This window comes from Rhinatrema bivittatum, chromosome 1, assembly GCF_901001135.1.
Source record: "Rhinatrema bivittatum chromosome 1, aRhiBiv1.1, whole genome shotgun sequence".
NCBI lineage: Eukaryota > Metazoa > Chordata > Amphibia > Gymnophiona > Rhinatrematidae > Rhinatrema > Rhinatrema bivittatum.
In genome coordinates, this window is record NC_042615.1 from 17,785,919 (window position 1) to 17,811,009 (window position 25,091).

A 25,091-nucleotide genomic window follows, 5' to 3' on the forward strand; every position below is an offset into this window, starting at 1 on the left:
GGTGCAGGCCCTCCATGGACTTCCGGCTCCATATCCGATGCTGCCAATGCTCGCTCCATTACTTGACCGACTGGATGTCCTCATCGGTTCTCTGCCATCAACAACAGTGAAAACACATTCATCACGATCCATCGATGCCCATCCAACTCTCCTCTGAGGAGGAGGGACCATTGATGCCAGATCCGATTCCAGGGCCTTCTGGAGTAGTTCCACAGAGGTGTCCACTGCGGTCACAGAGTCCTTCGGTGCCCTCTCTGCCTCTGATACCGCATTGACCTTTGCCAATGCCACCGGTGCCTCCTCCGATACCTTCGGTGCCCTGACCTCCGGACGGAAAAGGCCCTTTTTTGCTATCTGGAGGCCTGTTGAATGTTGGGGATCAACCCTACCAGCCCTGGACCGAGGATTCCTCGGACTTCCAGGACACCGGGGATATCCCATCTGAACCTTCTCCTCCAGAAGAGAGGCGAAGATCCCTGCCGGAAGACCTCTCCTTCATAAATTTTATCAAGGAGATGGCGGAGACCATTCCACTTACCCTTCAGACTGAAGAAGACTCCAGATATAAAATGCTAGAAGTCCTTCAGTTTGTAGATGCACCTTGGCCTCATTCTTCCGCGCCTCCTGGGAAGGAGCAGAAATTCCTCGATGCTTTTGGTCGTAGAGTCTTTCACGGTTCTATGCTAATTTCCCGTATTGCGGCCTTCCAACTATATATGACGCAATACAACAGGAATCTATTTAAGCAGTTGCAGGAGTTTTCTGATTCCCTTCCGGACCAGTTCCAGGACCACCTCAATTCGATCCTCAAAAAAGGCCTTGATGCTGGCAAGCATGAAGTGCGGGCCGCTTATGACATCTTTGACACTGCTTCCAGGATGTCAGCAGCTGGGATAAGGGCCAGGAGGTGGGCATGGCTGAAATCCTCTGATCTGCGCCCAGATGTTCAGGAATGGTTAGCGAACCTCCCCTGCACAGAAGATAATCTATTAGGCGAGAAGATTCAGAAGACTGTCGCACAGCTCAAGGATCATAATGAGACTTTACGTCAACTCTCTGCTGGGGACACGGATTTCCCCTCCACTTCTAAACGACCATTCAGAAGGGAGGCAAAAAGATCCACTTTCAAAGCCTGTAGATACTACCCTCCTCCAGCTCAGTCTCATCCAACCAGACCATATCAGAAAGCTCAACCTTGCCAAGCCTAGCCTCAGAAGAGACAGCCACCTCCGCAACCTGGTCCTTCTTCAGGATTTTGATTCCCCATTAGAGAGAAATTGTCGACTTCTACCTCTGTCATCTCTTCCAGTAGGCGGCTGTCTCAGCATGTGGCACATGATCACGATGGATCAATGGGTCCTGTCGGTCATAGCTCAAGGTTACCATCTAAACTTCCTCTCAATACCGTCGAACTCTCCACCTCGTCCGGGGTGGAGTTCTACCGACCACTCGCCACTTCTAGAGGAGGAAATAAGATCCCTCCTACAAGCCAATGCCATAGAACAAGTTCCCCCTCTACAAAGGGGAAAGGACTTCTACTCTCAGTATTTCCGAATACCAAAACAAATCGGGAGGCATTCGTCCAATCTTAGATCTTCGTGCCCTAAACAAGCATCTATGAAAGGAAACGTTCGGATGGTAACCTTAGGCTCTCTACTCACTCTTCAACAGGGAGATAGTTTGCTCTCTAGATCTACAAGATGCATATAGCAATAACCCCATCTCACAGACAATACCTTCGGTTCCTCGTCGGAAGCCAGCACTTCCAGTATTGACTGCTTCCATTTGGTCTCGCCTTGTGTCTTCATGAAATGCCTGGCAGTAGTAGCAGCATATTTGAAGCGGCTAGGCACTCACGTCTATCCTTATCTGGACAACTGGCTACTGAGGGCCCCATCCATGGAGGCAGTTCTTCACTCCCTCCAACTCACTTTGTGACTACTACTGTCATTGGGATTTCTAGTCAATTATCAAAAGTCCAATCTGACTCTGTCTCAAATCCTCTCCTTCATTGGAGTGGATCTCAACACTATCCAAGCAAAAGCTTTTCTTCCAAGGGACCGCATGCATACTCTTGCGATGCTTGCAAACACTATACAAACTCGCCGAACCACAACGGCTTGTCTTCTCATCTTGTTGGGCTACATGGTGCCCTCGGTCCACGTTACACCAATGGCTCGCCTTGCCATGAGAGTAGCGTAGTGGGTCATTAAAGTCCCAGTGCTCTCAGGCCCACCATCCAATGTCCAACATTGTCCATGTCACCAGGCAATTTTGTCTCTTGCTAGCTTAGTGGATCCAGGAGTCTAATCTGGTCAGAGGACTACCTTTCCAATCTCCAGAACCCCAGATAACACTGACAACGGATGCTTCCACTCTAGGTTGGGGAGCCCATGTCAACAACCTGCAAAACTCAGGGAACCTGGTCTGCAGCAGAATCACAACATCAGATAAATTTTCTGGAGCTCAGGGCAATAAGGTATGCCCTTAGAGCCTTCAAGGATTGCCTCTTCAACAAGACAATCCTAATCCAAACAACTAGGTAGCGATGTGATCCATCAACAAGCAGGGAGGAACCGGCTCTTACCTGCTATGTTAGGAAGTAGCACAAATCTGGGCTTCAGCTCTCTCACATTCCATGCAACTGAGAGCAACCTACCTGGTGGTCGTGGACAATGTACTAGCAGACAAACTCAGTTGCATGTTTCATCCCCACGAGTGGTCCCTGAATCCCACAGTGGCGGAGAACATATTCCAAAAGTGTCCGGGAGATAGAAGGGGGCAACTCCAGAGAAACAAAGGCCCAAACTACTTAATTTCCAAAATGGATCTCCTTAATATTTGGAGAACTTTGCATCCAGAGGAATGTGATTATACGCACATATCAAAAGCCCACGCCACACTATCTCAAATAGATTAAATCCTAATATCCAAAGAGTCCTTTTTCACTATTAAAAAGGCAATTATAGAGGAGCAAGTAATCTCTGACCATGCACCTATTTGGGTTGAACTTTTCCCGTTTGTGGAGCAGCACTCCCCCCATTCGTGGTGATTTCCGAGTTTTTTAAGCCAAGTCAAGGAATTCCAAACCGTTCTCAAAGAAAACTGGCAAGACTTTGTGGATCAATGCCTTACTTTCCTGCTTTCACCATTTATCTACAGCAGTACAATAAAGACTATCCATTCTGCGTCTGCTATCTGTGTCAGTCTATAGCAGTGGTTCCCCACGGGCCACGGGCGGAGTCATCTCCATTGCGACCAAGGGTCCACAATGCCTCAAACACAACACAAGGTTATCTGAAAATATGGATGTGCGGGAAACCCAATTGAAGTTTCTTTGGCGCTTTTATTGGACGCCTGACAGGGCATTTAAGGCCTCCCAGATGCAATCCGATAAGTGCCTTAAGTGTAAAGAGGCGATAGGGGATTATATCCATATGTTTTGGCAGTGCTCTCATAGTCAGATTTTTTTTTTAGAGCGGTTCATACTACCGCTATAAGTATCACCAAAAAGCCATTACTGTTTGACCCCAATATTTGGCTTTTTGGGCAAGGCAACCCGGAAACCGCAAGAACAGAGGCATCTCATAGGCTGTTAATTGCGAAAATGGACCTTATAGGGAAGAAAGTCATATTATTGACATGGACATCCCCAGTACCTCTCAACTTTAGAAGTTTGGTTTCAAAAACTGATTAGACTTTTTACACACACATTTTTATCAGCCAAACAACATTCCCCTAAATGTCTAAGCACAGTAATGAAAGTGTGGGAACCAGTAGCAAACCATTTATTCCCAAAAATTCGTGGGACCTTGAGCAGTGTTGCGATATTGTAATGCTAATACCATACCTACCATACATAGTAGGAAGTTGAAGAAACAGTACAAGCAGCTCGAATCCCTGCCCTACATTCTTCAGTGAGGCTACCGGCTTAGTCCGCTTACTGATACTATTCATCCATGGCCTGTTGCAGGTCGTTTCTGATTTAAAAGAAGAGTGACCATTTCGTTGGGGGGGGGGGGGGGTGGAGAAGAGGGAAGGGGAAATAGGGGTTTAATAAAATAGAGAACAATTACATACAACGACTTACAACTACATGCGACCTAGACGATAGATAGCCATAGATCGCAGACCTAAAGATTAGTCTTTTGAAGGTCATGAGGAACTCGGACTGTGGATAAGACAGCTTATTTTGAACCATCAAATGGGCTGCCAGGCGCATGAAACACACTGATCCAGTATATAAGAATGGGCATTGAACTTCTCCCTCTTATGATGTACATTCTATTCCACGTATTCTTTGTCTTATGTATACTTCATCTGCTATTATTAGTATTACTATTGTTGATGTTGCCATATATGCTGTCATATCATGTACGTGATGGCACCTATTGTATTTGTATTTGTTTTATATGATTTAAAAAAATATATCCGAAGCAAGAAACCTGTGAGGGAGTCTGTTGGACTGTTAACTGACCGAGGGGTTAAAGGGGCTTTTAGAAAAGATAAGGCCATTGCAGAAAGACTAAATTAATTCTATGCTTCCGTGTTTACTACTGAGGATGTTGGGGAGATACCAATTCCAGAGATGGTTTTCAAGGGTGATGAGTCAGATGAACTAAACCAAATCACTGTGAACGTGGAAGATGTAGTAGGCCAGATTGACAAACTAAAGAGTAGCATATCACCTGGACCGGATGTAATGCATTCTAGGGTACTGAAGGAACTGAAAAATATTTCAGATTTATAAATTAAAATTTGTAACCTATCAATTAAAATCATCCATTGTACCTGAAGACTGGAGGGTGGCCAATGTAACCCTAATACTTAAAAATGGCTCCAGGGGTGAGCCTAACTTCAGTGCCGGGAAAAATAGTAGAAACTATTCTAAAGATCAAAATCACAGCATTTAGAAAGACATGGTTTAATGGAACACAGTCAACATGGATTTACCCAAGGGAAGTTTTGCCTCACAAATCTTAATTTTTTTTGAAGGCGTTAATAAATGATAAAGGTGATCCGGTAGATGTAGTGTATTTGGATTTTCAGAAGGCGTTTGACAAGGTCCCTCATGAGTGGCTTCTAAGAAAACTGAAAAGTCATGGGATAGAAGGTGATGTCCTTTCGTGGATTACAAACTGGTTAAAAGACAGGGAATGGAGAGTAGGATTAAATGGTAAATTTTCTCAGTGGAAAAGCGTAAACAGCGGAGTGCTTCAGGGATCTGTACTGGACCGGTGCTTTTCAATATATTTATAAATGATCTGGAAAGGAATAAGATGAGTGAGGTTACCAAATTTGCAGATGATACAAAATTATTCACAGTAGTTAAATCACAAGCGGATTGTGATACATCGCAGGGTGACCTTGTGGAACTCCCTGGGAGAGGGAGTAATGCGTGGATTCTGCATTGCCTATTTTAACGGAGAATTGTCAATTGAACAGATACGATTTAAACCAAAGGAAGGCTGAGCCTGAGATCCCTATGTCAGACTGTTGATGAGGTGGTTGTGGCTTATAGTGTCGAACGCCAAGGAAATGTCGGAGGTAGCAATGACCTTGGTCCATGCCTCTGATGAGGTGGTCAGAGAGGGTGAGTAGGAGGGTTTCAGTATTAAAGTGCTTGCGGAAACCTAATTGTGAAGGGTGTAGGATATTGTTACTTTCAGTGTAATCCATGAGCTGGGAATTGACTATCTTTTCCATGATTTTGGCAATAAAAAGGAGGTTTGAGATAGGACGGAAGTTGGTTGGGTCATTGGGGTCTAGTGAGGGTTTTTTGTGCAGGGGTTTGACAACTGCATGTTTGAGTGTGTTTGGGACTGTGCCAGAGGAGAGGGAGCAATTGATGTCGGCTAGGGGTTTGGCGATAGTGTTAGGAATGGTTAGAAGTGCCTTGGTTGGTATTGTGTCTGTGGGGTGGGATGAAGGTTTAATCTTTTTAAGAATGGACTCAATTTCCTTGGATGAGGTAAGGTCAAGAGTCTAGGATAGAAGTGGTTAAGCTTGGACCAGGGGGAGTGGGGGGTGGGGAGAGGGGGAATCTGAGGAGGAGGTTTGCTATTTTTTGGTGGCAGTAGAGTGCTAGTTCTTCACATTTGTTACTAGCTTCCCGAAGTGAACTTAATCAAGTTTACTTAGGGAATAGCCACTGCTATTAATTGCATCAGTAGCATGGGATCTTCTTGGTGTTTGGGTACTTGCCAGGATCTTGTGGATTGGTTTGACCTCTGTTGGAAACAGGATGCTGGGCTTGATGGTCTGAACTAGCATGGCAATTTCTTATGTTCTTAACGGTGTGGCATTCATTAGCAAATAGTAAAGGACGGAGGCGTTTTAACAAGTGAAGTTTGAAGGAGTGTCTAACAGCATCGCATGACATCCGGGGTTGCCACTTATGCGCCCACTTGACCCCGAAGAGACGTCAGCTTCGACTCAAGAAGATGGAGCAGCTCTTTTGGGTTGAAGTCCTAGCCATCGGCATCGATGGACACCAAATCATTGACATCGGCGGGACTGTTAGTTCCTTGGTGGATAGGGACACTGGAGACTGACCATCGTGGATGTTTGGTTATTTGCCATTGGCCTTGTCACCAGGGAAAGACCGGGCTGAGCATTAAGGGTAGCTGAAGAAGCATCAGTACTAGTCTCCGTCTGCCAGTCTTCTGGACCCTTCCTCCTCTTCTAGGAGGCTGGCGAGATGGGGGCCAAGGAAGTCTGTCTTTCACCAAAGGAAGTACTATCCTCCGCCCCCTCACTCCCGTTCTCATCTACTGCAATGCCCCCAAAGTGACTCCTCGACGAAGAGTACCAATCCTCCATTTGTGCTGGGGGTCTGCGACTGTCTCCTCTGGTCCTGATGCACGTCACTGATGTACTTCGATCCTCCAAAGAGGATCTGGCCACCCCACCTTCCTCCCTGTCTGTGTTGGTTTCAGCAACATTGGAGGAGCTGGAGTGCCAAGTCCCAATAGCGGTGGACTGGGAGCTGCAGGGCTTTGGTACTGAGACACCAATGGCATCATACCCGGTGCTGCCCTTCCTCGTACCGCTTCTGCAGAAACAATGTGCTCATCTGTGGGTTACCAACAAAGGTGGCACCAGTTCCCAGGATAGCATTGGTGCCCAGCGGGGCATCAAGGCCTCCCCTTATTGATATGGTGGTCGTTTACGGTTCCACTGAGGCAGGCAGAGATGCTGAGGCCAGCTGCCCCCGTCCAGTTTTACTGTTGCCTGCAGCTCTGGATGAATGCTGAGCCCATAGGGACCCATCCCCTGTGGCTTACAGTGAGGAAGAGGAACCCTATAACCCTTGGGGGGGATGACGCTTCGGAGTTCTCAGACGAAGGCTCAGAGGGTCTCCCTTCAGACCTTTCTCCTCCAGAGGAGCGAAGGAAGCCTTCACCTGAGGACTTAACTTTTGCAGATTTTGTGTGGGTGATGGCGGAAGCCATCCTGATTCAGTTGTTGACTGGGGAGGATGCCAGGCACAAAATGTTTGAGATCCTCAAGTTTGTGGAGCCTCCTAAGGAGATCGTGGCGGTCCCAGTGTAGGAGCTCCTTAAGGAGTTGCTGCTGAGGATATGAAAATACCCTCTCACAGTGCCTCCCGTTAATAAGAAGGTAAACGGGATCTACCTTGACCAGAACGCTACTGGATTAGATAAGTATCAGCCGTCCCACCAGTCGGTGGTGGTCGAATCCGCCCTCAAGAGGGCAAAGCGGTCTCGGACTCATTCCTCTGCACCTATGGGGAGGGACTATAGAGCGATGGAAGGTGTTTCAAGGCACCATGCTCATTGCCCATATCACTGCCTACCAGCTCTACATGAGCCAGTACTTCTGGGACATCTGGAAGCAGGTGCAGGAGGTGGCTGAGCAGCCTCCTCAGCAGCAGCAGGACATCCTCATTGCTGGAGAATAATGGCCTGGAGTGCGGAAAACGAGGTCCGTGTGATCTATGTTGTTTTCGAGACAGCATCGAAAGTCTCTGCAGCTGGAATCGGTGCCCACAGAATGGCATGGCTCTGGGCCTTGGATTTCCAACCAGAAGTACAGGAATGGTTCACTGATGGGCCGTGTACTGGAGAGCATCTCTTCAGAGATAGGATGAGGGGTGCTGTGGCCCAGTTTTGGGACCACCATGAAACCCTCCAACAAATCTCTGCCAGTCTTCTGGACCCTTCCTCCTCTTCTAGGAGGCTGGCGAGATGGGGGCCAAGGAAGTCTGTCTTTCACCAAAGGAAGTACTATCCTCCGCCCCCTCACTCCCGTTCTCATCATCATCAGGGCTCCCACGGCTGTCCTAGGCAGCAGAGTCCTCAAGTCAAAGCTGGCTTCTCGGTCAACTCTGGGGACGGGGTTTTGACTGAGTCGTAGGGAGTATACGCCAGTTGCCTGTACTCGGGACGACGGGCTCTTTGGTTGGGGGAAGGCTGCGGTTCTATGCAAAGCAGTGGCCAGTATAACCTCAGACCAACGGGTTTTGTCTGTCATCCGTCAGGGATACCAATTGAACCTATTGGGTGTCTCGCCAAATTGCCCTCCATGCCCTTTTTGGGGCCCACTAGCACATCAGGAGGTACTATTAGCGGAGCTCTCCTTCCTCTTAATTGCCAGAATGGTCGAGCCCGTACCACCAGGGCAAAGAGGGTGGGGATTCTACTGGCACTTCTTGATTCCAAAGAGAACAGGAGGACTCCGTCCCATCTTGGACTTAAGGGCCTTGAACAAGTTTCTAAGAAAAGAAAAGTTCAAGATGGTTTCCCTGGGTACCTTGATTTCCCCCCCCCTTTTTTTTTTTTTGCAAAAAGCGGATTGGCTATGCTACCTCTACCTAAGGGATACTTACACTCATATCAAGATCTTTCTGATCACAGGAAGTATCTCCAATTTGTTGGGAAAACAGCACCGGTGTTGCCATTCAGTCTCTCAACAACCCCAGGGGTCTTAAAAAAAATGCCTGGCTGTGCTGGTGGCACACCTCCGCAGGCTGGGAATGCATGTTTTCCTGTATCTGGATGATTGGCTTGTCAAGAGCACGTCTTAGGGGCCACCAGGTCCATGCACTTGACCATCTGGGTGTTGGAGTCACTCGGGTTCCTTCTCAACTACCTAAAATCCCATCTCATCCCATCACTTCAATTGGACTTCATAGGAGCCCTGCTAGACACGGCTCAGGCCAAGGCCTTCCTGTCTCGCCAGAGGGCCATCACCTTGACGACCATTGTGGCAGAAATCCAACAGAGCCAGCAGGTGTCAGCTTGGCACATATTGAGGTTGTTGGACCATAGGACCGCAACTGTCCATGTCATTCCCTTGGCACATTTACTCATGCACAGAGCTCAGTGGACCCTGAGACCGTAGTGGCACCAGGCCACTCAAAGCCTCCAGGATTGCATCCATGTCACCCCATTTCTCAGAGACTCATTGTCCTGTTGGTGGGTACCTTCAAGTCTGGAACGGGGAATCTTGTTTTGAAGTCCCCCTACCCAAATTGTTCTAATCCCGGATGCTTCCACCCTGGGGAAGCAAGCTCATATAGGTGGGCTCAGCACTCAAGGTCTCTGGTCCAACCAGGAACATTCTTGTCAGATCAACTTCCTGGGGCTTTGGGCGATCAGGTTCGTGCTATGGGCTTTCAGAGATTGACTGTTCAACAAAGTTGTCCTGATCCACACAGACACCCAAGTAGCTATGTGGTATGTCAACAGGCAGGAAGGCACTGGATTGTACCTCCTGTGTCAGGAAGCAGTCCAGATTGGTCCTGGGCCCTGTCCCACAGGATGGTGCTTAGGGCCATGTACTTGGCTGGGATGGAGAATGTGGTAGCAGATAGGCTGAATCGTGGACCAGGGGGTAGCGAATTGGATATTCCACCTCTAGGGGAGTCCAAATGTAGATCTGCTCACATCCCCCTGTAACAGGAAGGTGCCTTTTGTTCTGTTCCCTGTACAGGTCAGATGGCAAATCAGCCTCGAATGCCCTTGCCTGGCACTGGGGCGAGGGTCTCCTGTAATCATATCCTCTGATTCCCTTGGTGGTGAAGGCTCTCTGGAAGCTTTGCAAGGACAAGGGACTATGATTCTCATAGCCCCTCATTGGCCGAGACAGGTCTGGTTTCCACTCCTATGGGAGTTGTCCATCCGGAGACTGATCAGTCTGGGGACTTCCCCAGATCTCATCACACAAGATTAAGGCAGGCTGTGGCTTCCCAACCTCCAGGCCTTGGTTACTAATAGCCTGGATGTTGAGAGGTTAATCTTGCAGCCATTTGATCTTTCAGAGGATGTGTCTTGGGTCCTGGTGGCTTCTAGAAAGCCTTCCACTGGAAAGTCCTGTGGACTGAAGTGGAGGAGGTTTTCCGTGTGATGTGAGCACACTGCCCCACACTAAAACTGCTTGTCTACTTCCTACACCAGTCAGAGGCTGGGTTAAAAACCAACTCTGTTAGTGTTCATCTCAGTGCAGTTGGCACATACCACCAGGGTGTAAATGGTACACCCTTCTCTGTACAGTCTATATTTGTATGCTTTATCTAGGACCTGCTTCAATTGAAGCCTCCCCTAAGGCCTTCCGCTGTGTCTTGGGACTTCAAAGTGCTGTTAGCTCAGCTCATGAAAGCTCCTTTTGAGCTGCTGCGCAACTGTGACCTGAAGTACCTGACTTGGAAGGTCTTATTTTTGGTGGTGATCACTTCAGCTGCAGAGTCCGCGAGTTCCAGGCCTTGGTGACTTATCCACCTTTATACTAAGTTTATCATGACAGGGTGGTTTTGTATACGTACCCTAAATTCCTGCCTAAGGTGGTGAATGATTTCCATCTTACCCAGTCAATCGTCCTGCCAGTATTCTTTCCCCAGCCCCATTCAAACCAAGGCAAATGAGTGCTGCATAGTATGGACTGCAAGCGAGCCTTAAGCCTTCTGTCCAGAGCAGACAGCAGCCCATAGACAGTCTACCCAACTTTATTTCTTTTGACAAGAATAGGTCGGGCATTGCTGTTGCCAAACAGACACTATTCAATTGGTTAGCAGATTGCATCTCCTTCTTTTACGCCTAGGCGGGACTGCATCTTAGTTATGTCAAGGCTCATTCTAGAAATCTATAGCAGTGTTGGGGGCCAACTTACAAGCAGTTCCCGTTGAGGAGATCTGTAAGGCTGTGACGTTGTGTTCTCTCCACACAGTCATATCTCATTACTGTTTGGTTAGGGATGACTGACGCAACAGTAGGTTTGGCCAGTCTGTCCTTCAGAACCTGTTTGAGGTGTAGAACCCAAATCTCCCACCTAGGGCTTGTTGTTAGAGGTGGAGACAGCCTGACGCAGTTACCAACAGCACCAGAGTTGTCTGTTGGCACTTGGTTGGGTATCTGTTGGTCCCCTTTTCTGTTGGGGAGCAGCCTGTAGCTAGGGATTCACCCATGTGTGAAGACTACCAACCTGCTTGTCCTCGGAGAAAGAAGGTTTGATTACCTGTAACAGGTGTTCTCTGAGGACAGCTGGATGTAAGTCCTCATGAAACCCGCCCACCGCCTCATGGAGTTGGGTTTCTTCTATTCTTCAATCTCTTGAGCCAAATATTAACCACGTTTCTGGAAGGATGTGTTATTGGTGGAGATTTTAATATTACTAGAAACTTGTCATATCTCCCCTATCTCACCTTTCCTTTAAGGTGTACATGTTTAGATCTTTAAGTTTATCCCAAATGCTTTAGAATGAAGACCACTGACCATTTTAGTAGCCACCCTCTAGACTGATTCCATCCTGTTTATATCCTTTTGAAGGTGCGGTCTCCAGAATTGTACACAGTATTACAAGTGAGGTCTTACCAGTGACTTATACAAGGCTAATATTACCTGTATAGGTCCCTGAGACCTATACTGGTTTTCAGTCATCACAGGAGTTTGGAGCGAAGTGAATAGACACCCTAGTTTAGCCTTGGCTGGGAGAGGAATTACTATATGTTTTCCCCTCTGGCCCTGAAGAACACTCTTACAAAGAATAGAGTTGGTGAGTCTTTGCTTCAAATTAATGGCTTCAGATTGACCATAGAGGCAATGAATGGTATGCAGATCTGATGAGACAGCATATAGACCGAGGATTCTTGGCACAGGGTCTAGTAACCAATAAAGATCATATCTCCATTTTATCTTTTGACTTTCTACCCTATTGAAGGCCCATAAAACCTCAACTACTTTGGTTTATAATCGGGTTTGGTGCTTCTTTGAGGCATGCTTGCAGAGAATGGTTAGATTCTCCCTAGTGGTCAGATATCCTTTGAATTTTAGCCTTCCTTCAGCAGGAATTAAACTCCTTAAACTCTTTGAAAGTTCAGGTAGATGCTATATCCTGCTTCAGGGGAAGAGTCCAAGGTGTCTTGGTTGCCTCTCATCCGGATGCGTCCCTTTTTCTGAGGGGTAAAGAGATTGCAACTTTTTAGACCAATGGTTCTTCAGTTGGATCACCACTTAGTTTTAAAGGCGCTAGTATCTCCTCCCTTTGAGCCACTAAAACATGTCAAGTAAGGATCTATCCTTGAAGACAGTTTTTCTGTTAGCAGACTGTTCAGGCTCTCTCCCATAGGGACCCTTTTTTTGTGTTTGTGTCCGAGTTGGTATTTCTTCGTTCTGCACCTTACTTTCTGTTGAAGGTAATGTCTGTTTCATCTCGGTCTATTTTTGCCTGACTTTTCTAAAGAGGAGTGTCAAGGCAACATCAAGTCTTTGAGATTTTTTGATGTCTAGGTTCTCATTAGATGTTTGGAAATCACCAATTCTTCTAGAGAACTGATAGATTGGGGTTTTTTTTGTGAGACTGCGAAAGGTGAAGCAGCCTCTAAAGCAGTGGTTCTCAACCCTGTCCTGGGGACCCCCCCAGCCAGTCGGGTTTTCAGGATATCCACAATGAATATGCATGAGAGAAAATTTGCATGTTATGGAGGCAGTGTATGCAAATTTTCTCTCATGCATATTCATTGTGGATATCCTGAAAACCCGACTGGCTGAGGGGGTCCCCAGGACAGGGTTGAGAACCACTGCTCTAAAGCAACTCTGGTGAGGTAGATCAAGGATGCAGTATCTGCAGCGTATTTGTTCATGGGACATCAGACTCTTAATATTATCTGAGCTCATTCTACTAAAACCTAGTCATCTTCTTGGAGAACTAAGTGCTATAGTTCCGGTGGACATTTGTAAGGCAACTACTTAGTTGTCCTTGCATTCTTTTGCTAAATATTACAGATTAAATGTTCTTGCTGGAGAGGATGCATCCTTTGGAACGGGTGGCCTCAGAGAGCCCTTACTTCCTTCATTCTGAAATAATGATCTTTTGTACTTCCCTCTCATCTGGAATGATTTAGCAGGATGAAATGGAAGGAGCGATTGTATCACCTGTTAATTTTCTTTCCACGAATCTATCTGCTACACCAGTCCTAAGCTCCAGACAGGAACATAGACCTGGGAAGTTTATGCCATAAAAAAAAAAAGATGTTAGGTGACTGTCTTGTATATATTTAAGACGGATGTAACATTTCTCCTCAGTCTTTGTCCTCTATCTCCCATCTACTTTTCTGACATGTTTTATTCCTGACTCTTCAGGGCATGAACAGGTAGTGTGCTATAAGAGGATTTTCTCTCCCAATTTTGACGTGTGAAGTTTTTTTTCTTAACAGGCTTTTTCATGTTTATGATCTGTTCAGTGCTTTGTCATAGGAATACTGATTTCCTTTGTGATACACTAACCCTAAGTAGTGGCGATGATGATGAAAAGGAATGCTGTATACTCTGCCCTCTTCTGCTGGTAGGGGAACATAACCCATTCATTGGACTGGTGTAGCAGGATTCATGGAAAGAAAATTAACAGGTAGTAACATTTCTTCCCTGTACGTACCTGGATCAGTCCAGACAGTGGGTTATGTCCCCAATCCAGCAGATGGAGTCAGCCAAAGCTTCGAGGGGGCGTCACCATAAGTACTACTACCCCCTCTGCAGGAGTTCAGTATCTTCTGACTCCAGCAGATGCGAGTAGTAGAATCTGGGTTGCTCCAGATTGCCTGAAACCATTTCTTACAGTGATTACTTGTCTTCTCTGTTTTTCTCTCACTGTTTCTGTTGGATCAAGTTTGCTTTATTTAAAAAAAAAAAAAAAAAAAAAAAAGTTAAAGAGGGTTCAATTTGGGACGGCGTGACTTCCCTCTGCGTTGTCTCTCACTCTCTTTCTCTCTCGGTGCTAGCTGTAACTTGTGAACCGGGGTAAGTGCATTCTTCTGTGTTTCTCTTTGCAGCTGATTTTGCTCGCGGCTGCTTCGGCTTCGCCGCGTTTTTCTCCCTCACCAGCAGCCATTTTGCCGGTTCCTCGTGGGCTGCGGAGGTGAGCGGGGAGATCATCGTTGGCGGGTTGTGAGGCCAGGAGGGCCCCCCCGCGGCACCGTTCATCGGCGGGCAGTGCAGGCCGCTCGGGCCCCCCCGCGACACCCGTTCTTCATCGGCGGGCAGTGCAGGCCGCTCGGGCCCCCCCCGCGGAACCGTTCTTCATCGGCGGGCAGTGCAGGCCGCTCGGGCCCCCCCCGCGCCGGCGTTTTTCCTTCGCGGCCCCCCCCGAGGCATTTCGTTTATTTTGCCTGTCTCCTCCGTTGCCAGCAGTGCTCACGATGCCGCGGCCAGCACGTTGCTCGACCTGCGGTGAGCCGAGATCGCGGATTGCCCGTGAAGGGATCTGTGCCCGGTGCCTCCCCGGGGGGGAGGGCCCATCGCAGTTCCTTAGCGAATTTTTCGGTTTTGACAGGCATGCCCGGGCGGCGCGGGCCGGCCCCTCCCCCATTACTGACGGGAACGGCGGCCATTTTACATGCCCAGCGCTCTGAGGGGACTCAGGCAGCGCTGGATGACAGGGACTCCCCCGAGGTTTCTCCACCGAATTGGCTGCCGGACAACAGCCTGACGGGCCAGGGTCCCACGGGGTCCCCCCCCCCCTCCGGGGCTAGGCCGGGATTCTCCCCGGACTTTGTACTGTTAATGCCCACTGCGTATCTGCAGGGCCTCGTCGCTCCCGCAGCACCGTCTCCAGCCAAGGTCCCGCGGCTCTCGCCTCCCTCTCAGGCCCCCCCCGTCCCGGCGGGTGTGGGGGCCACCCTGCCTCCCGCCCGCACCTGGATTCCTGCGGGCTCCGAGGGAGCAGTGACAGGCCCGGCGTCTCCTGGGCCGGACCTGGGAGAAGGGGGCCAAGGGGATTCCACCACAGGGGGAAGAGCTGGACGAACTTATTCCAAGTGGGTCTTGGATCCAGGAGCTGAATCTCGATCCGCCGCCGGACCCGCCCGCTCCAGTAGCGCCCGCCGTCGTCACGTCGGCCAAGAAGGGAGATCCGGGGCTGGCAGCCCTCCTGCCGAGGGCTCGGGCGTTTCCCATCCATGATTCCTTCCTGCAGCTTCTTACTAGGGAGTGGGACGCCCCGGAAGCTTCCCTTAAGGTCAGTCGGGCCATGGAGAAGCTGTATCCGCTACCAGAGGATTTCCTGGATCTCATCAAGGTTCCGAAAGTGGACTCCGCGGTGTCGGCGGTCACGAAGAGGACGACCATACCAGTGACGGGTGGCGCGGCCTTACGGGATACGCAGGATCACAAGTTGGAAGTCTTCCTCAAGCGGGTCTTCGAGGTCTCCGCAGAGGGCGAGTCTTCTCTGGGTGCAACAACTTCTCACCTCTCAGGTTCTGCCGGCCGAGGAGGCCGCCCAAGCGGATAGGCTGGAAGCTGCGGTGGCTTACGGGGCTGACGCCTCCTATGACCTGCTTCTATGACCTGCTTCGGGTCCTGGCCCGATCCATGGTCTCGGTAGTGGCGGCGCGTCGCCTTCTATGGCTTCGCAACTGGGCGACGGACACTTTCTCCAAGTCGAGCCTGGGTTCCCTGCCATTCAGGGGTAAGTTCCTGTTCGGAGAGGATTTGGACCAGATCGTCAAGTCACTGGGGGAAAGCGCAGTCCATCGCCTGCCGGAGGACAGGTACAGGCCCTCCAGGGCGTTTTCGTCCTCCCACACCAGATCCAGGGCGCAACGGCGCTATAGGAACTACAGACCGGCGGTCTCCAGGCCCTCTGCCCCCAGGTCGCAGCCCTGGTCCCGCTCCCTTCGTGGGTGTAGGCCTGGGCGTCCCGCCTCGGGAACGGGACAACCCTCTCCCACGTCCTCCCAATGATGTTCGGCTCGCCCACTCCACCGTCCCCCGGATTGGGGGACGGCTGGCATTCTTCTACAAGGAGTGGGCGCGGATCACCTCGGACCAGTGGGTCTTGGACACCATAGAATACGGCTACGCGTTGGAATTTGTCCGCGCTCCAAAGGGACGGTTCATCTTCTCCCCCTGCGGATCGGTCTCCAAGCGAAGGGAGGTACAGTTGACACTGGACAGGCTTCGGGAGATTGGCGCCACTGCGCCCGTGCCCTCCAGAGAGGTGGGCTTGGGCCATTATTCCATCTACTTCGTGGTACCCAAGGGCGGCTCCTACCGGCCCACCCTGGACTTGAGGGAAGTCAACAAATCCCTCCGGGTGGTTCGGTTTCGGATGGAAACGCTGCGCTCGGTGATTGCGGCGGTGCATCGAGGGGAGTTCCTAGCCTCCTTGGACCTGACGGAGGCCTACCTTCACATCCCCATCCACCGGGATCATCATCGTCTTCTCCGGTTTAAGATCCTGGAACAACATTTCCAGTTTGTGGCGCTCCCGTTCGGGTTGGCGACGGCACCGCGCACTTTCACCAAGATCATGGTAGTCGGGGCGGCGGCTCTTCGGAAAGAGGGTATTTTAGTTCCTCCTTACCTGGACGGTTGGCTCATCCGAGCGAAGTTTTTCCTGGACGAGGCGCACGCCCTGCGAGAACACATACAGCGGTTCTCTGCATTACCAGTTCCCACCTCCTGGGATTACCTGCAGCTCCTGGGGGTGATGGGCTCCACCATCGACATGGTTCCTTGGGCGTTTGCGCACCTCCGGCCCCTACGAAGAGCACTTCTCTCCCGTTGGAAACCGCTGTCGCAGGACTACCAGATGCTCCTCCCCCTGCCGCAGTTTGCCAGGATCAGCCTGGGCTGGTGGCTGGATCCGAAGAATCTGGCTCGCGGCGTGTCCCTCGACCTGCCAGATTGGGTGGTGGTCACCACCGATGCCAGCCTCGTCGGCTGGGGAGCGGTATGCGGCCGCGGCGCCACGCAGGGGACGTGGTCCGCGGAGGAGACAAAGTGGTCCATCAATCGCCTGGAGACCAGAGCGGTCAGACTAGCTCTGCGACACTTCTTGCCACTCCTTCGGATTCGGGAGGTTCGGATCTTATCGGACAACGAGGCCACGGTGGCCTATATCAATCGCCAAGGCGGCACTCGCAGCCCGCAAGTCGCGCTCGAGGCAGCGATGCTGATGCAGTGGGCGGAACGTCATCTGGTCCGCCTGGCGGCCTCGCACATCGCAGGCGTGGACAACGTCCAGGCGGATTTCCTCAGTCGCCAGCTCCTGGATCCCGGAGGATGGTCCCTCTCCGACGAGGCGATGCAACTTCTGGTCCAGCGGTGGGGAACTCCCCACACGGATCTGATGGCGTCCGCACAAAACACCAAGGCTCCCCGTTTCTTCAGTCGCAGAAGAGAGCGAGGAGCGGAGGGAGTGGATGCCCTAGTGCTCCCGTGGCCGACAAATCTCCTCCTATACGCGTTCCCGCCTTGGCCACTGGTGGGAAGACTACTCCGCAGAATAGAGGCTCATCAGGGGACTGTGATCTTCGTCGCCCCAGAGTGGCCAAGATGGCCCTGGGCTGCGGACCTTCTCCACCTGGTGATCATCGGACCCATCCGACTGGGACATCTCCCCCGCCTCCTGCACCAGGACCCGGTATTTTTCGATCAGGCAGAACTCTTCTGTCTTGCGGCCTGGCTTTTGAGAGGCACCGTCTTCGGCGCCAGGGCTACCAGGAGGCGGTAGTGTCCACGCGGTTGCGTTCCCGACAGCCTTCGACGGCCGTGGCCTATGCTCGGGTCTGGAAGGTTTTCGAGCTGTGTTGTACTGACCAGAACACGAGACCTGCTTCGGCTTCTGTTCTCCAGATCCTTCAGTTTCTACAAGCGGGGGTGAACAAGGGGCTCGCCTGCAACTCGCTCCGGGTTCAGGTGGCCGCCCTATGTTCGCTCCTGCGCGACGGGGGCTCTCTGCTGCAACACCCGGACATTGGAGTCTCAACCTTGTGCTCCGTGCCATGTCGGGGCCCCCGTTCGAGCCACTGCGGAATGTGACGATCAAGGACCTCACCCTCAAGACTGTGTTTCTGGTGGCCATCTGCTCCGCTCGACGCATCTCGGAGCTGCAGGCCCTGTCGTGTAGAGAGCCTTATCTCCGTTTCTCCGACTCTGGAGTTTCTCTTCGCACTGTTCCTTCCTTCCTTCCGAAGGTGCTGTCTACGTTTCACGTCAATCAGACGGTGGGACTGCCGTCCTTCTCCTCCTCTGAGCCGAGGGCTCTCCGACTCCTGGATGTCAAGCGCACACTGCTCCTCTACCTGGAGGCTACGAATGACCTCCGGACTTCTGACCATCTCTTCGTACTTTGGTCCGGCCCTAGGACAGGATCTCAGGCCTCGAAGACGACCATGGCTGAAGGCCGGCATTGCCGTTTGCTACGTTGGGGTGGGGCGGACTCTCCCGCCCGGCATTGTAGCGTACTCTACACGCTCTCAGGCGGCTCCCTGGGCGGAAGCTCGCTCGGTTTCCTCTCAAGAAATCTGTAGCGCAGCCACCTGGAAATCGTTACACACGTTCTCGAGGCACTATCGTCTGCACCTCGCCTCTTCTGTCTCTGGACACTTTGGCGAACAGGTTCTACGTGCAGGCCTCGCAGGACCCCACCCGAGTTAGGGAAGCTTGGGTACATCCCACTGTCTGGACTGATCCAGGTACGTACAGGGAAAAGAAAATTATTACTTACCTGCTAATTTTCGTTCCTGTAGTACCATGGATCAGTCCAGACGCCCACCGCGTTTGGGTTCTAATCCTGCTTGGCTGTTGTTCTAAGATACAGTCGTGTTTTCTGTCTTTCACGATTTCTCAGTTTTCACGGTTTGTCACAGTGCCCTGTTGGGTTGACACGCTGTATTCATCACCTCCTACCCGTTGGTGGGACGGTTGCAGTTCCTTACTTAGGTTAAGCGGCTTATTGTTGCCGTTTACTTTCAACTTGATCCAATACGGGGGTTTGTTTACTCGGGCTTTGATATACTCGATACTGAACTCCTGCAGAGGGGGTAGTAGTACTTATGGTGACGCCCCCTCGAAGCTTTGGCTGACTCCATCTGCTGGATTGGGGACATAACCCACTGTCTGGACTGATCCATGGTACTACAGGAACGAAAATTAGCAGGTAAGTAATAATTTTCTTTTCTTGGTTAAAAAGGATGCATTTGCACACAAATCCTGAATGCATTTTTTTATACTGTATTGTGTGCTAAGTAAAATATTTTAAAGGGGCACTTCAACATACCATTATCACTGTACAGCCACATGTTTTTATAGTAATAACATAAAATCAGTTGAAAACTCATAGGTACCCGGTAAAATGGCTAATAGTTGTCAGACACAGCTCTGGCTTGAAGCATCCTGCATTTTCCTTTTTCCCTCTGATGCTAAAAGGACAGTGCCAGGACAGTGCCAGATGAAAACAGGAAACTGTTACCTTGTCACACAGCTATACCTTACCCAAGAGCAATCAAAGCATTTTTCATGTTGAAAGTGATAATTTAAAAATTGTTCTTAGAAATAATTCTTGTAAATTGGGGGGGGGGGGGGGGGGGATTGCAGTGGCCAAGTTAATTTGGAAAGCATAATTTCAATTGCCATTTCACTCCCTTCCTATCTGGAACCAGAAGCACTGGATGATAGAAGGGGAGGAGGAAAGGCTAGAGCTGACAAGACAGCAGTCAGTGCCCTGATCCTGCCTTCCCCATCCTTGTCCAACCTCCATCCCATCTGCTGTTAGAATAGAGGGCTTTTCTTTGCTGTGCTGCCCAGAGAGGAAGTACTGGAGAGGGCACTATCCCAGTCCTAGAAGATTGCTGTTTTCTCAGCTGAGGGGAGGATGGAGTCCCTGGGAGCTCTATTCAGGCTCCAGTGATTTATGGGAAGAGAAAGGAAGTGAACGCAAGTGCTATATGTTTGAGGGGGAGGCAATGTGATAAATGTTGAATATTGGGGGAGATAAGGGGAGTGAAAGCTTGGGGAGGAGCAATGCAAAAGGAGATCAGTGCTCAGGTGAGAGGAGACTAGCAAGAGGGGTGATGCTTTAGGGGAAGTGAGTTGAAAGGGAGTGAATGATGGGAAGATTTGAGAAGGGGGATAAATGTCATCTCCCTCCTGTCTCCCTGAAGTCATCAATGGATATTGGGCTATCTGGCACCATATTATTCCATAGTGTATGCTGCCATGTATTCTGCAGCAGGTATGAGGGGACCAGGGCTAGGGTGTTGCTTGAGAGCCATGTGGAAGGTGTGTTGTATGTGAAATAGTTTAAGGGAGTATAAGTTGGCCTAAGAGAGCTAGCTATTGATGTAGAAGGAGTTCAGAACAACTGGTGGTAAGGCAGTAGAAGGGTTCAAGAAAGCCATAGAGGAAGAGTTTGTATGAAAGAAAGCCAGAGAAGATGGGGTGAGGGATGAAAGAAATGTCAGGGTAGGAGTGAGGCAGAGGTGTTGATGAAGATATGTATGAGAGAAAGCCAGAGGTGGTGCAGTGTGTATGTGTGTGGGAGGATGATGTTTGAAAGAGAGCCACAGGTGGTCAAGGGAGAGGAGGAGAATGACCGAGACCTAAAGATGGTGAAGGGAGAGGGAGGTTACAGAACCAGAAGTGGTGATGTGGGGAAGAGGGGAGAAGGAAGGATGATATTCAAAGGTGTAATAGGAGGGATGAGAGGGAGCCAGAGATAATGATTGGGAGGGGGAAGGATTTGAGAGAGATACACAAGGGATGATGAAGAGGGGATGGGTGTAAGTTCAGGAGTAATGATGGAGGATGTATGAGAGAGATCCAGAGAAGCTACTGGTGGGGGAAAGGAGAGAAAGAAGGGTGCAACCAGGAATAAATAGAGTAGGTGTGTACAGATGGAGAAAGAGAGAGAAGGGTAAGGATCATGGGGATCCTGTTGCAGAGATTGGGGAAGGGGTAGTAACACAAGGTGAGGCATGTTATGTTGGGGATGCTGACTCATCATTGTTGTGTGGGATGTTATTCTAGAGCTGCCAAAAAAGAGACTGGTCGGGAAAGAGTGGGAGGATTGAGAGACAGATTGTTGTGGACAGGGTGGAGAAATTGTGAGAGAGACACAAATTGGGAGGTTTGAGAAAGAGACTGGTGGAGGAATAGACTGATTGGTGGGCATAGGGTGGAGGGATTGAGAGAGATTGAGATTGGTGGGTAAAGGATAGGATTGGATTAAAAGAGACTGGTGGTGGAATGAAAGTAACTGGAGGATTGAGAAAGAGAGACTGATGGGGACAGGATGGAAGGATTAATAGATTAGCTAGGACAAGTTAGGAGGATTGAGAAACTGGTCAGGACACGGTAAGGGAACTGGGAGAGAGAGACTGGTGGAAGGTTTTAGAGACTGATGGGGACAGGATGGAAGTACTGAGAAATACTGCTGGAGATATTGAAAGGGGACACCCAACCTTGCCCCTCGTTCCCTGCTCCTCATAGGATCCTGTTCCTCACCCTTACCCCTTGTTTCTTGAAAATGCGAGGCTCTTTGGTATTGTGCATTCTAGTTCTTTGTCTCTTAGTGCATAAAAGGTTAGCCACCCTGTCTTAGAGCATAGAACTTTTACCCATTTTAAGTGTCTGTCATACAGTACTTTTTCAGCTTGATTTTCCATAAAAAGAAAGATTAAGAAAAGGTAAATGTGATGAATGTGAGTCTTTGGTATTATTAACTATACACAATCAACTTTGTGTTTCAGTTCTGGAAATGGTTTTTAGCAAATCTAGCATCTGGTGGAGCAGCAGGAGCGACATCTTTATGTTTTGTATATCCTCTAGACTTTGCAAGAACTAGATTAGCTGCTGACATCGGGAAAGGTGTGTAAACCTCATAACTTTTTTGTCTCATGAATCCTTTGTTCATTATACTTCATGTTCTTTGTATCCGCCTCACAGCGACTGTTCAGTTTATATGTAAACCGGTGCGATATGTATCCTATACAGGAACATCGGTATATAAAAGTTAAAAATAAATAAATAAATGGTTGTTCTTTGGAATGGACTCTAGCCTCCAAGCACCCTGTTTATTGCTTTAGTTGAGATAAGAGTTTGATGTATAAATATTCACTAAGATTTTTTTCTCCCATTCTGTGTCTGGGAAAAAGTTTAGTAAATCATGGCTTAGGGGTGTCATAAGAATATAAGATTTGCCATACTGGGTCAGACCAAAGATCCATCAACCCTAGAATAGTTTCCAGCAATGGCCAATCCAGTTCATAGGCACCTGGCAGGATCCCAAAAGGTAAACAGATTCCATGTTGCTTACCCCAGGGGAAAGCAGTGAATTTCTCCAAATCCACCTTAATAATGGTTTATGGATGTTTCCTCTGGTAAATTGTCCAAACCTTTTTTAAACCCAGTTACACTAACAGCTTTCGACATGTCTTCTGGCAATAAATTCCAGAGCTTAATTATGCGTTGAGTAAAAAAATATTTCTCCTAATTCTTTTAAATGTACTATTTAGTAACTTCATTGCATGTCTTCTAGTCTGTACTTTTTGAAAGAATAAACAACTGATTTGCGTTCACCTGTTCCATTCTGCTCATTATTTTATAAACCTCTATCATATGACCAATAAAATAGACCTATATTGTATATCCCAATAAAAACAAAAGCTTGAAGAGGGTGTTTATATAGCCGCCACTTAAGAGAGCAATTTTCAAAACCATTTATCTGTATAAATGACTGCTTATGCAGCTAATAGAGCTTTTTGAAAATCATGTACTTTATTCCATAATGTTTATTTTTACCCACATTCTCTTGGAGGTGTTCCCAGGGGGAGGAATCAATATGTGTAGTTCCCTGTACTTACCCGGATCAGTCCAGACTCTTGGGTTTGGACCCCCCCCCCCTAGCAGATGGAGACAGAAGTTTACTAAACAAACTGCCTCATATAGGCTAATGCCACCTACAGCCTGGCAGTATTCTTCTGTCTCCAGCAGGTGGAGGACGTGCCAAGCCTACATTCTGGTGGGGCCTAGTCTAGGGTTTTAGATAGGATTAGGCTAAAGTGTAAAAAAAAAATAATTGTTTTTTTGTTCGCTTCTTCTTCCCTTGCCCTTCCGTTCGCGCGGGGGGGGGGGGGGGGGGACAGGACACGGACATTTTGGCGCTTTTTCGCAGCGTTTTTGGGGAGTTAGGGAGTGCAATTGTTGGCCAGCCTGATCATGCCGAGACCGGCCGCATGTCGGGCCTGCGGCGCAAGCGCCTATCGCTAGACAGGCTCTGTACTTCTTGTGTCTCTGGAGGCAAAGGGGCCTCCGCACCGCAGAAACAAGTGGTCCTGCACGTGCAAACGCTCATGGGAGCATTTGGGGAGCTGCCTGCCATGATCTCTAGCCCGGTCCCGGCAAGCGTGGGAACGGGCGCCATTTTGGGTCCCTCGGGGTCGACGCTCCTGGTGGTGGCTGCCATTTTGTCGTCTTCGGGGGCGGGGAACGTGACAGTGCAGGCAGCCCCAGGGGAGGAGGAGCACCTTCCCCAAAGTTTGTCATCTCAACGAGGAGTTCCCAAGGGGGCAGACCGGCGCCGAGGGTCACATTAAATGTTGAGGATCCGGCTGCCAGGGACACGGATGATACCTCTTCGGAGTCTTTCTTTTCGTCAGATTTCGTTCCGCTCATGCATAAGGCCTTTAAGGCCCGGAGGGCTCATAAGAAAAGACCCCCTTCACTGGAATCCCAGCCCATTCCTTCAAAGTGGCCTCGGGGCCCTCCTAATGCAGGGGCCTCATCTGACCGCAGACCAAAGCCCCTAAGGACCCCGGTACCTGACCCTGAGCCTTCCTCGGATTCGGAGGAATCAGAGGACCTGGACGAGCGGGACTTGCCTTCTCAACCCCCACGGGGGGTGGAGGGAGACACAGAGACTCCTCAGGGGGGCTCATGGGGCGGACGGGGATGACCCAAAGGTGGTCCTCCTGTTTCGCAGGGATGAGTTGGGACCTCTCATCCCAGCTATTTTGGGGGAACTAGGGATTCAGCTGCTTCAGGTGGAGTCACGTCTAGGAGCTACAGACCCAGTGGTTCTGGGCTTACGAGGGCCGCCTTCGTCCTTTCCCTTTCATTTTTCAGCAACAGATTTACTATTTAAGGAGTGGGACACTCCGGATTTGGGTCTTAAGGTGACAAAAGTGATGGACAAGTTATACCCCTTGCCCGAGGAGGCTTTTGAACTTCTACAGGTTCCTACGGTGGATTCCGCAGTGGTGGCGGTCACGAAGAAGACCACTATCCCGGTTACGGGGGGGCATGGCACTTAAGGACCTACAAGATCGTAAACTGGAAGTTCAGCTTAAAAAGATTTTTGAAGTGTCTGCCCTAGGGATATGGGCAGACACTTCAATTTTTTATTGAGGGCCGGTCTATGCTGGGTGCAGCAACTACTAGCCAATGATTCTTTGTCCCAGGAGGAAGCTCTTCAGGCGGGTCGCCTGGAGGCGGTCATTGCCTACAGCGCAGAAGCTTTTTACGATTTGCTATGCACTTCGGCCAGGTCTATGGTTTCAGCGGTATCCGCCTGCCGGCTATTGTGGTTGCGCCACTGGGCAGCGGATGTCTCTTCCAAGGCGCGCCTGGGTTCCCTGCCGTTCAAGGGTAAGCTTCTTTTTGGTAAGGAGCTAGAGGACCTGATTCAGTCCTTGGGTGAGAATAAGGTTCATCGGCTGCCGGAGGATAAGCCGAAGTCGATAGGAAGTTTTTCTGCCAGGAATCGGTTTCACGGGGGTCGGAGGTCCCAGACTTCTCGCAGATCGGGTTCTTCCTTTCGTCACAATGCCAGCAGACAGAAGTCCTTCACTTCGTCCT

The 25,091-nt window shown here is 49.8% G+C and overlaps 1 protein-coding gene across 2 annotated transcripts in view; it reads left to right on the forward strand.

The window, feature by feature from the left end:
- SLC25A31 (solute carrier family 25 member 31) overlaps nucleotides 1-25,091 on the forward strand; it is a 281,298-nt gene that overhangs the window by 70,438 nt on the left and 185,769 nt on the right. For both annotated transcript variants that reach the window (XM_029589803.1, XM_029589892.1), the window contains exon 3: nucleotides 21,986-22,103. In XM_029589803.1, the coding sequence (XP_029445663.1) occupies nucleotides 21,986-22,103 (118 nt within the window). The remainder of the gene's footprint in view (nucleotides 1-21,985; nucleotides 22,104-25,091) is intronic.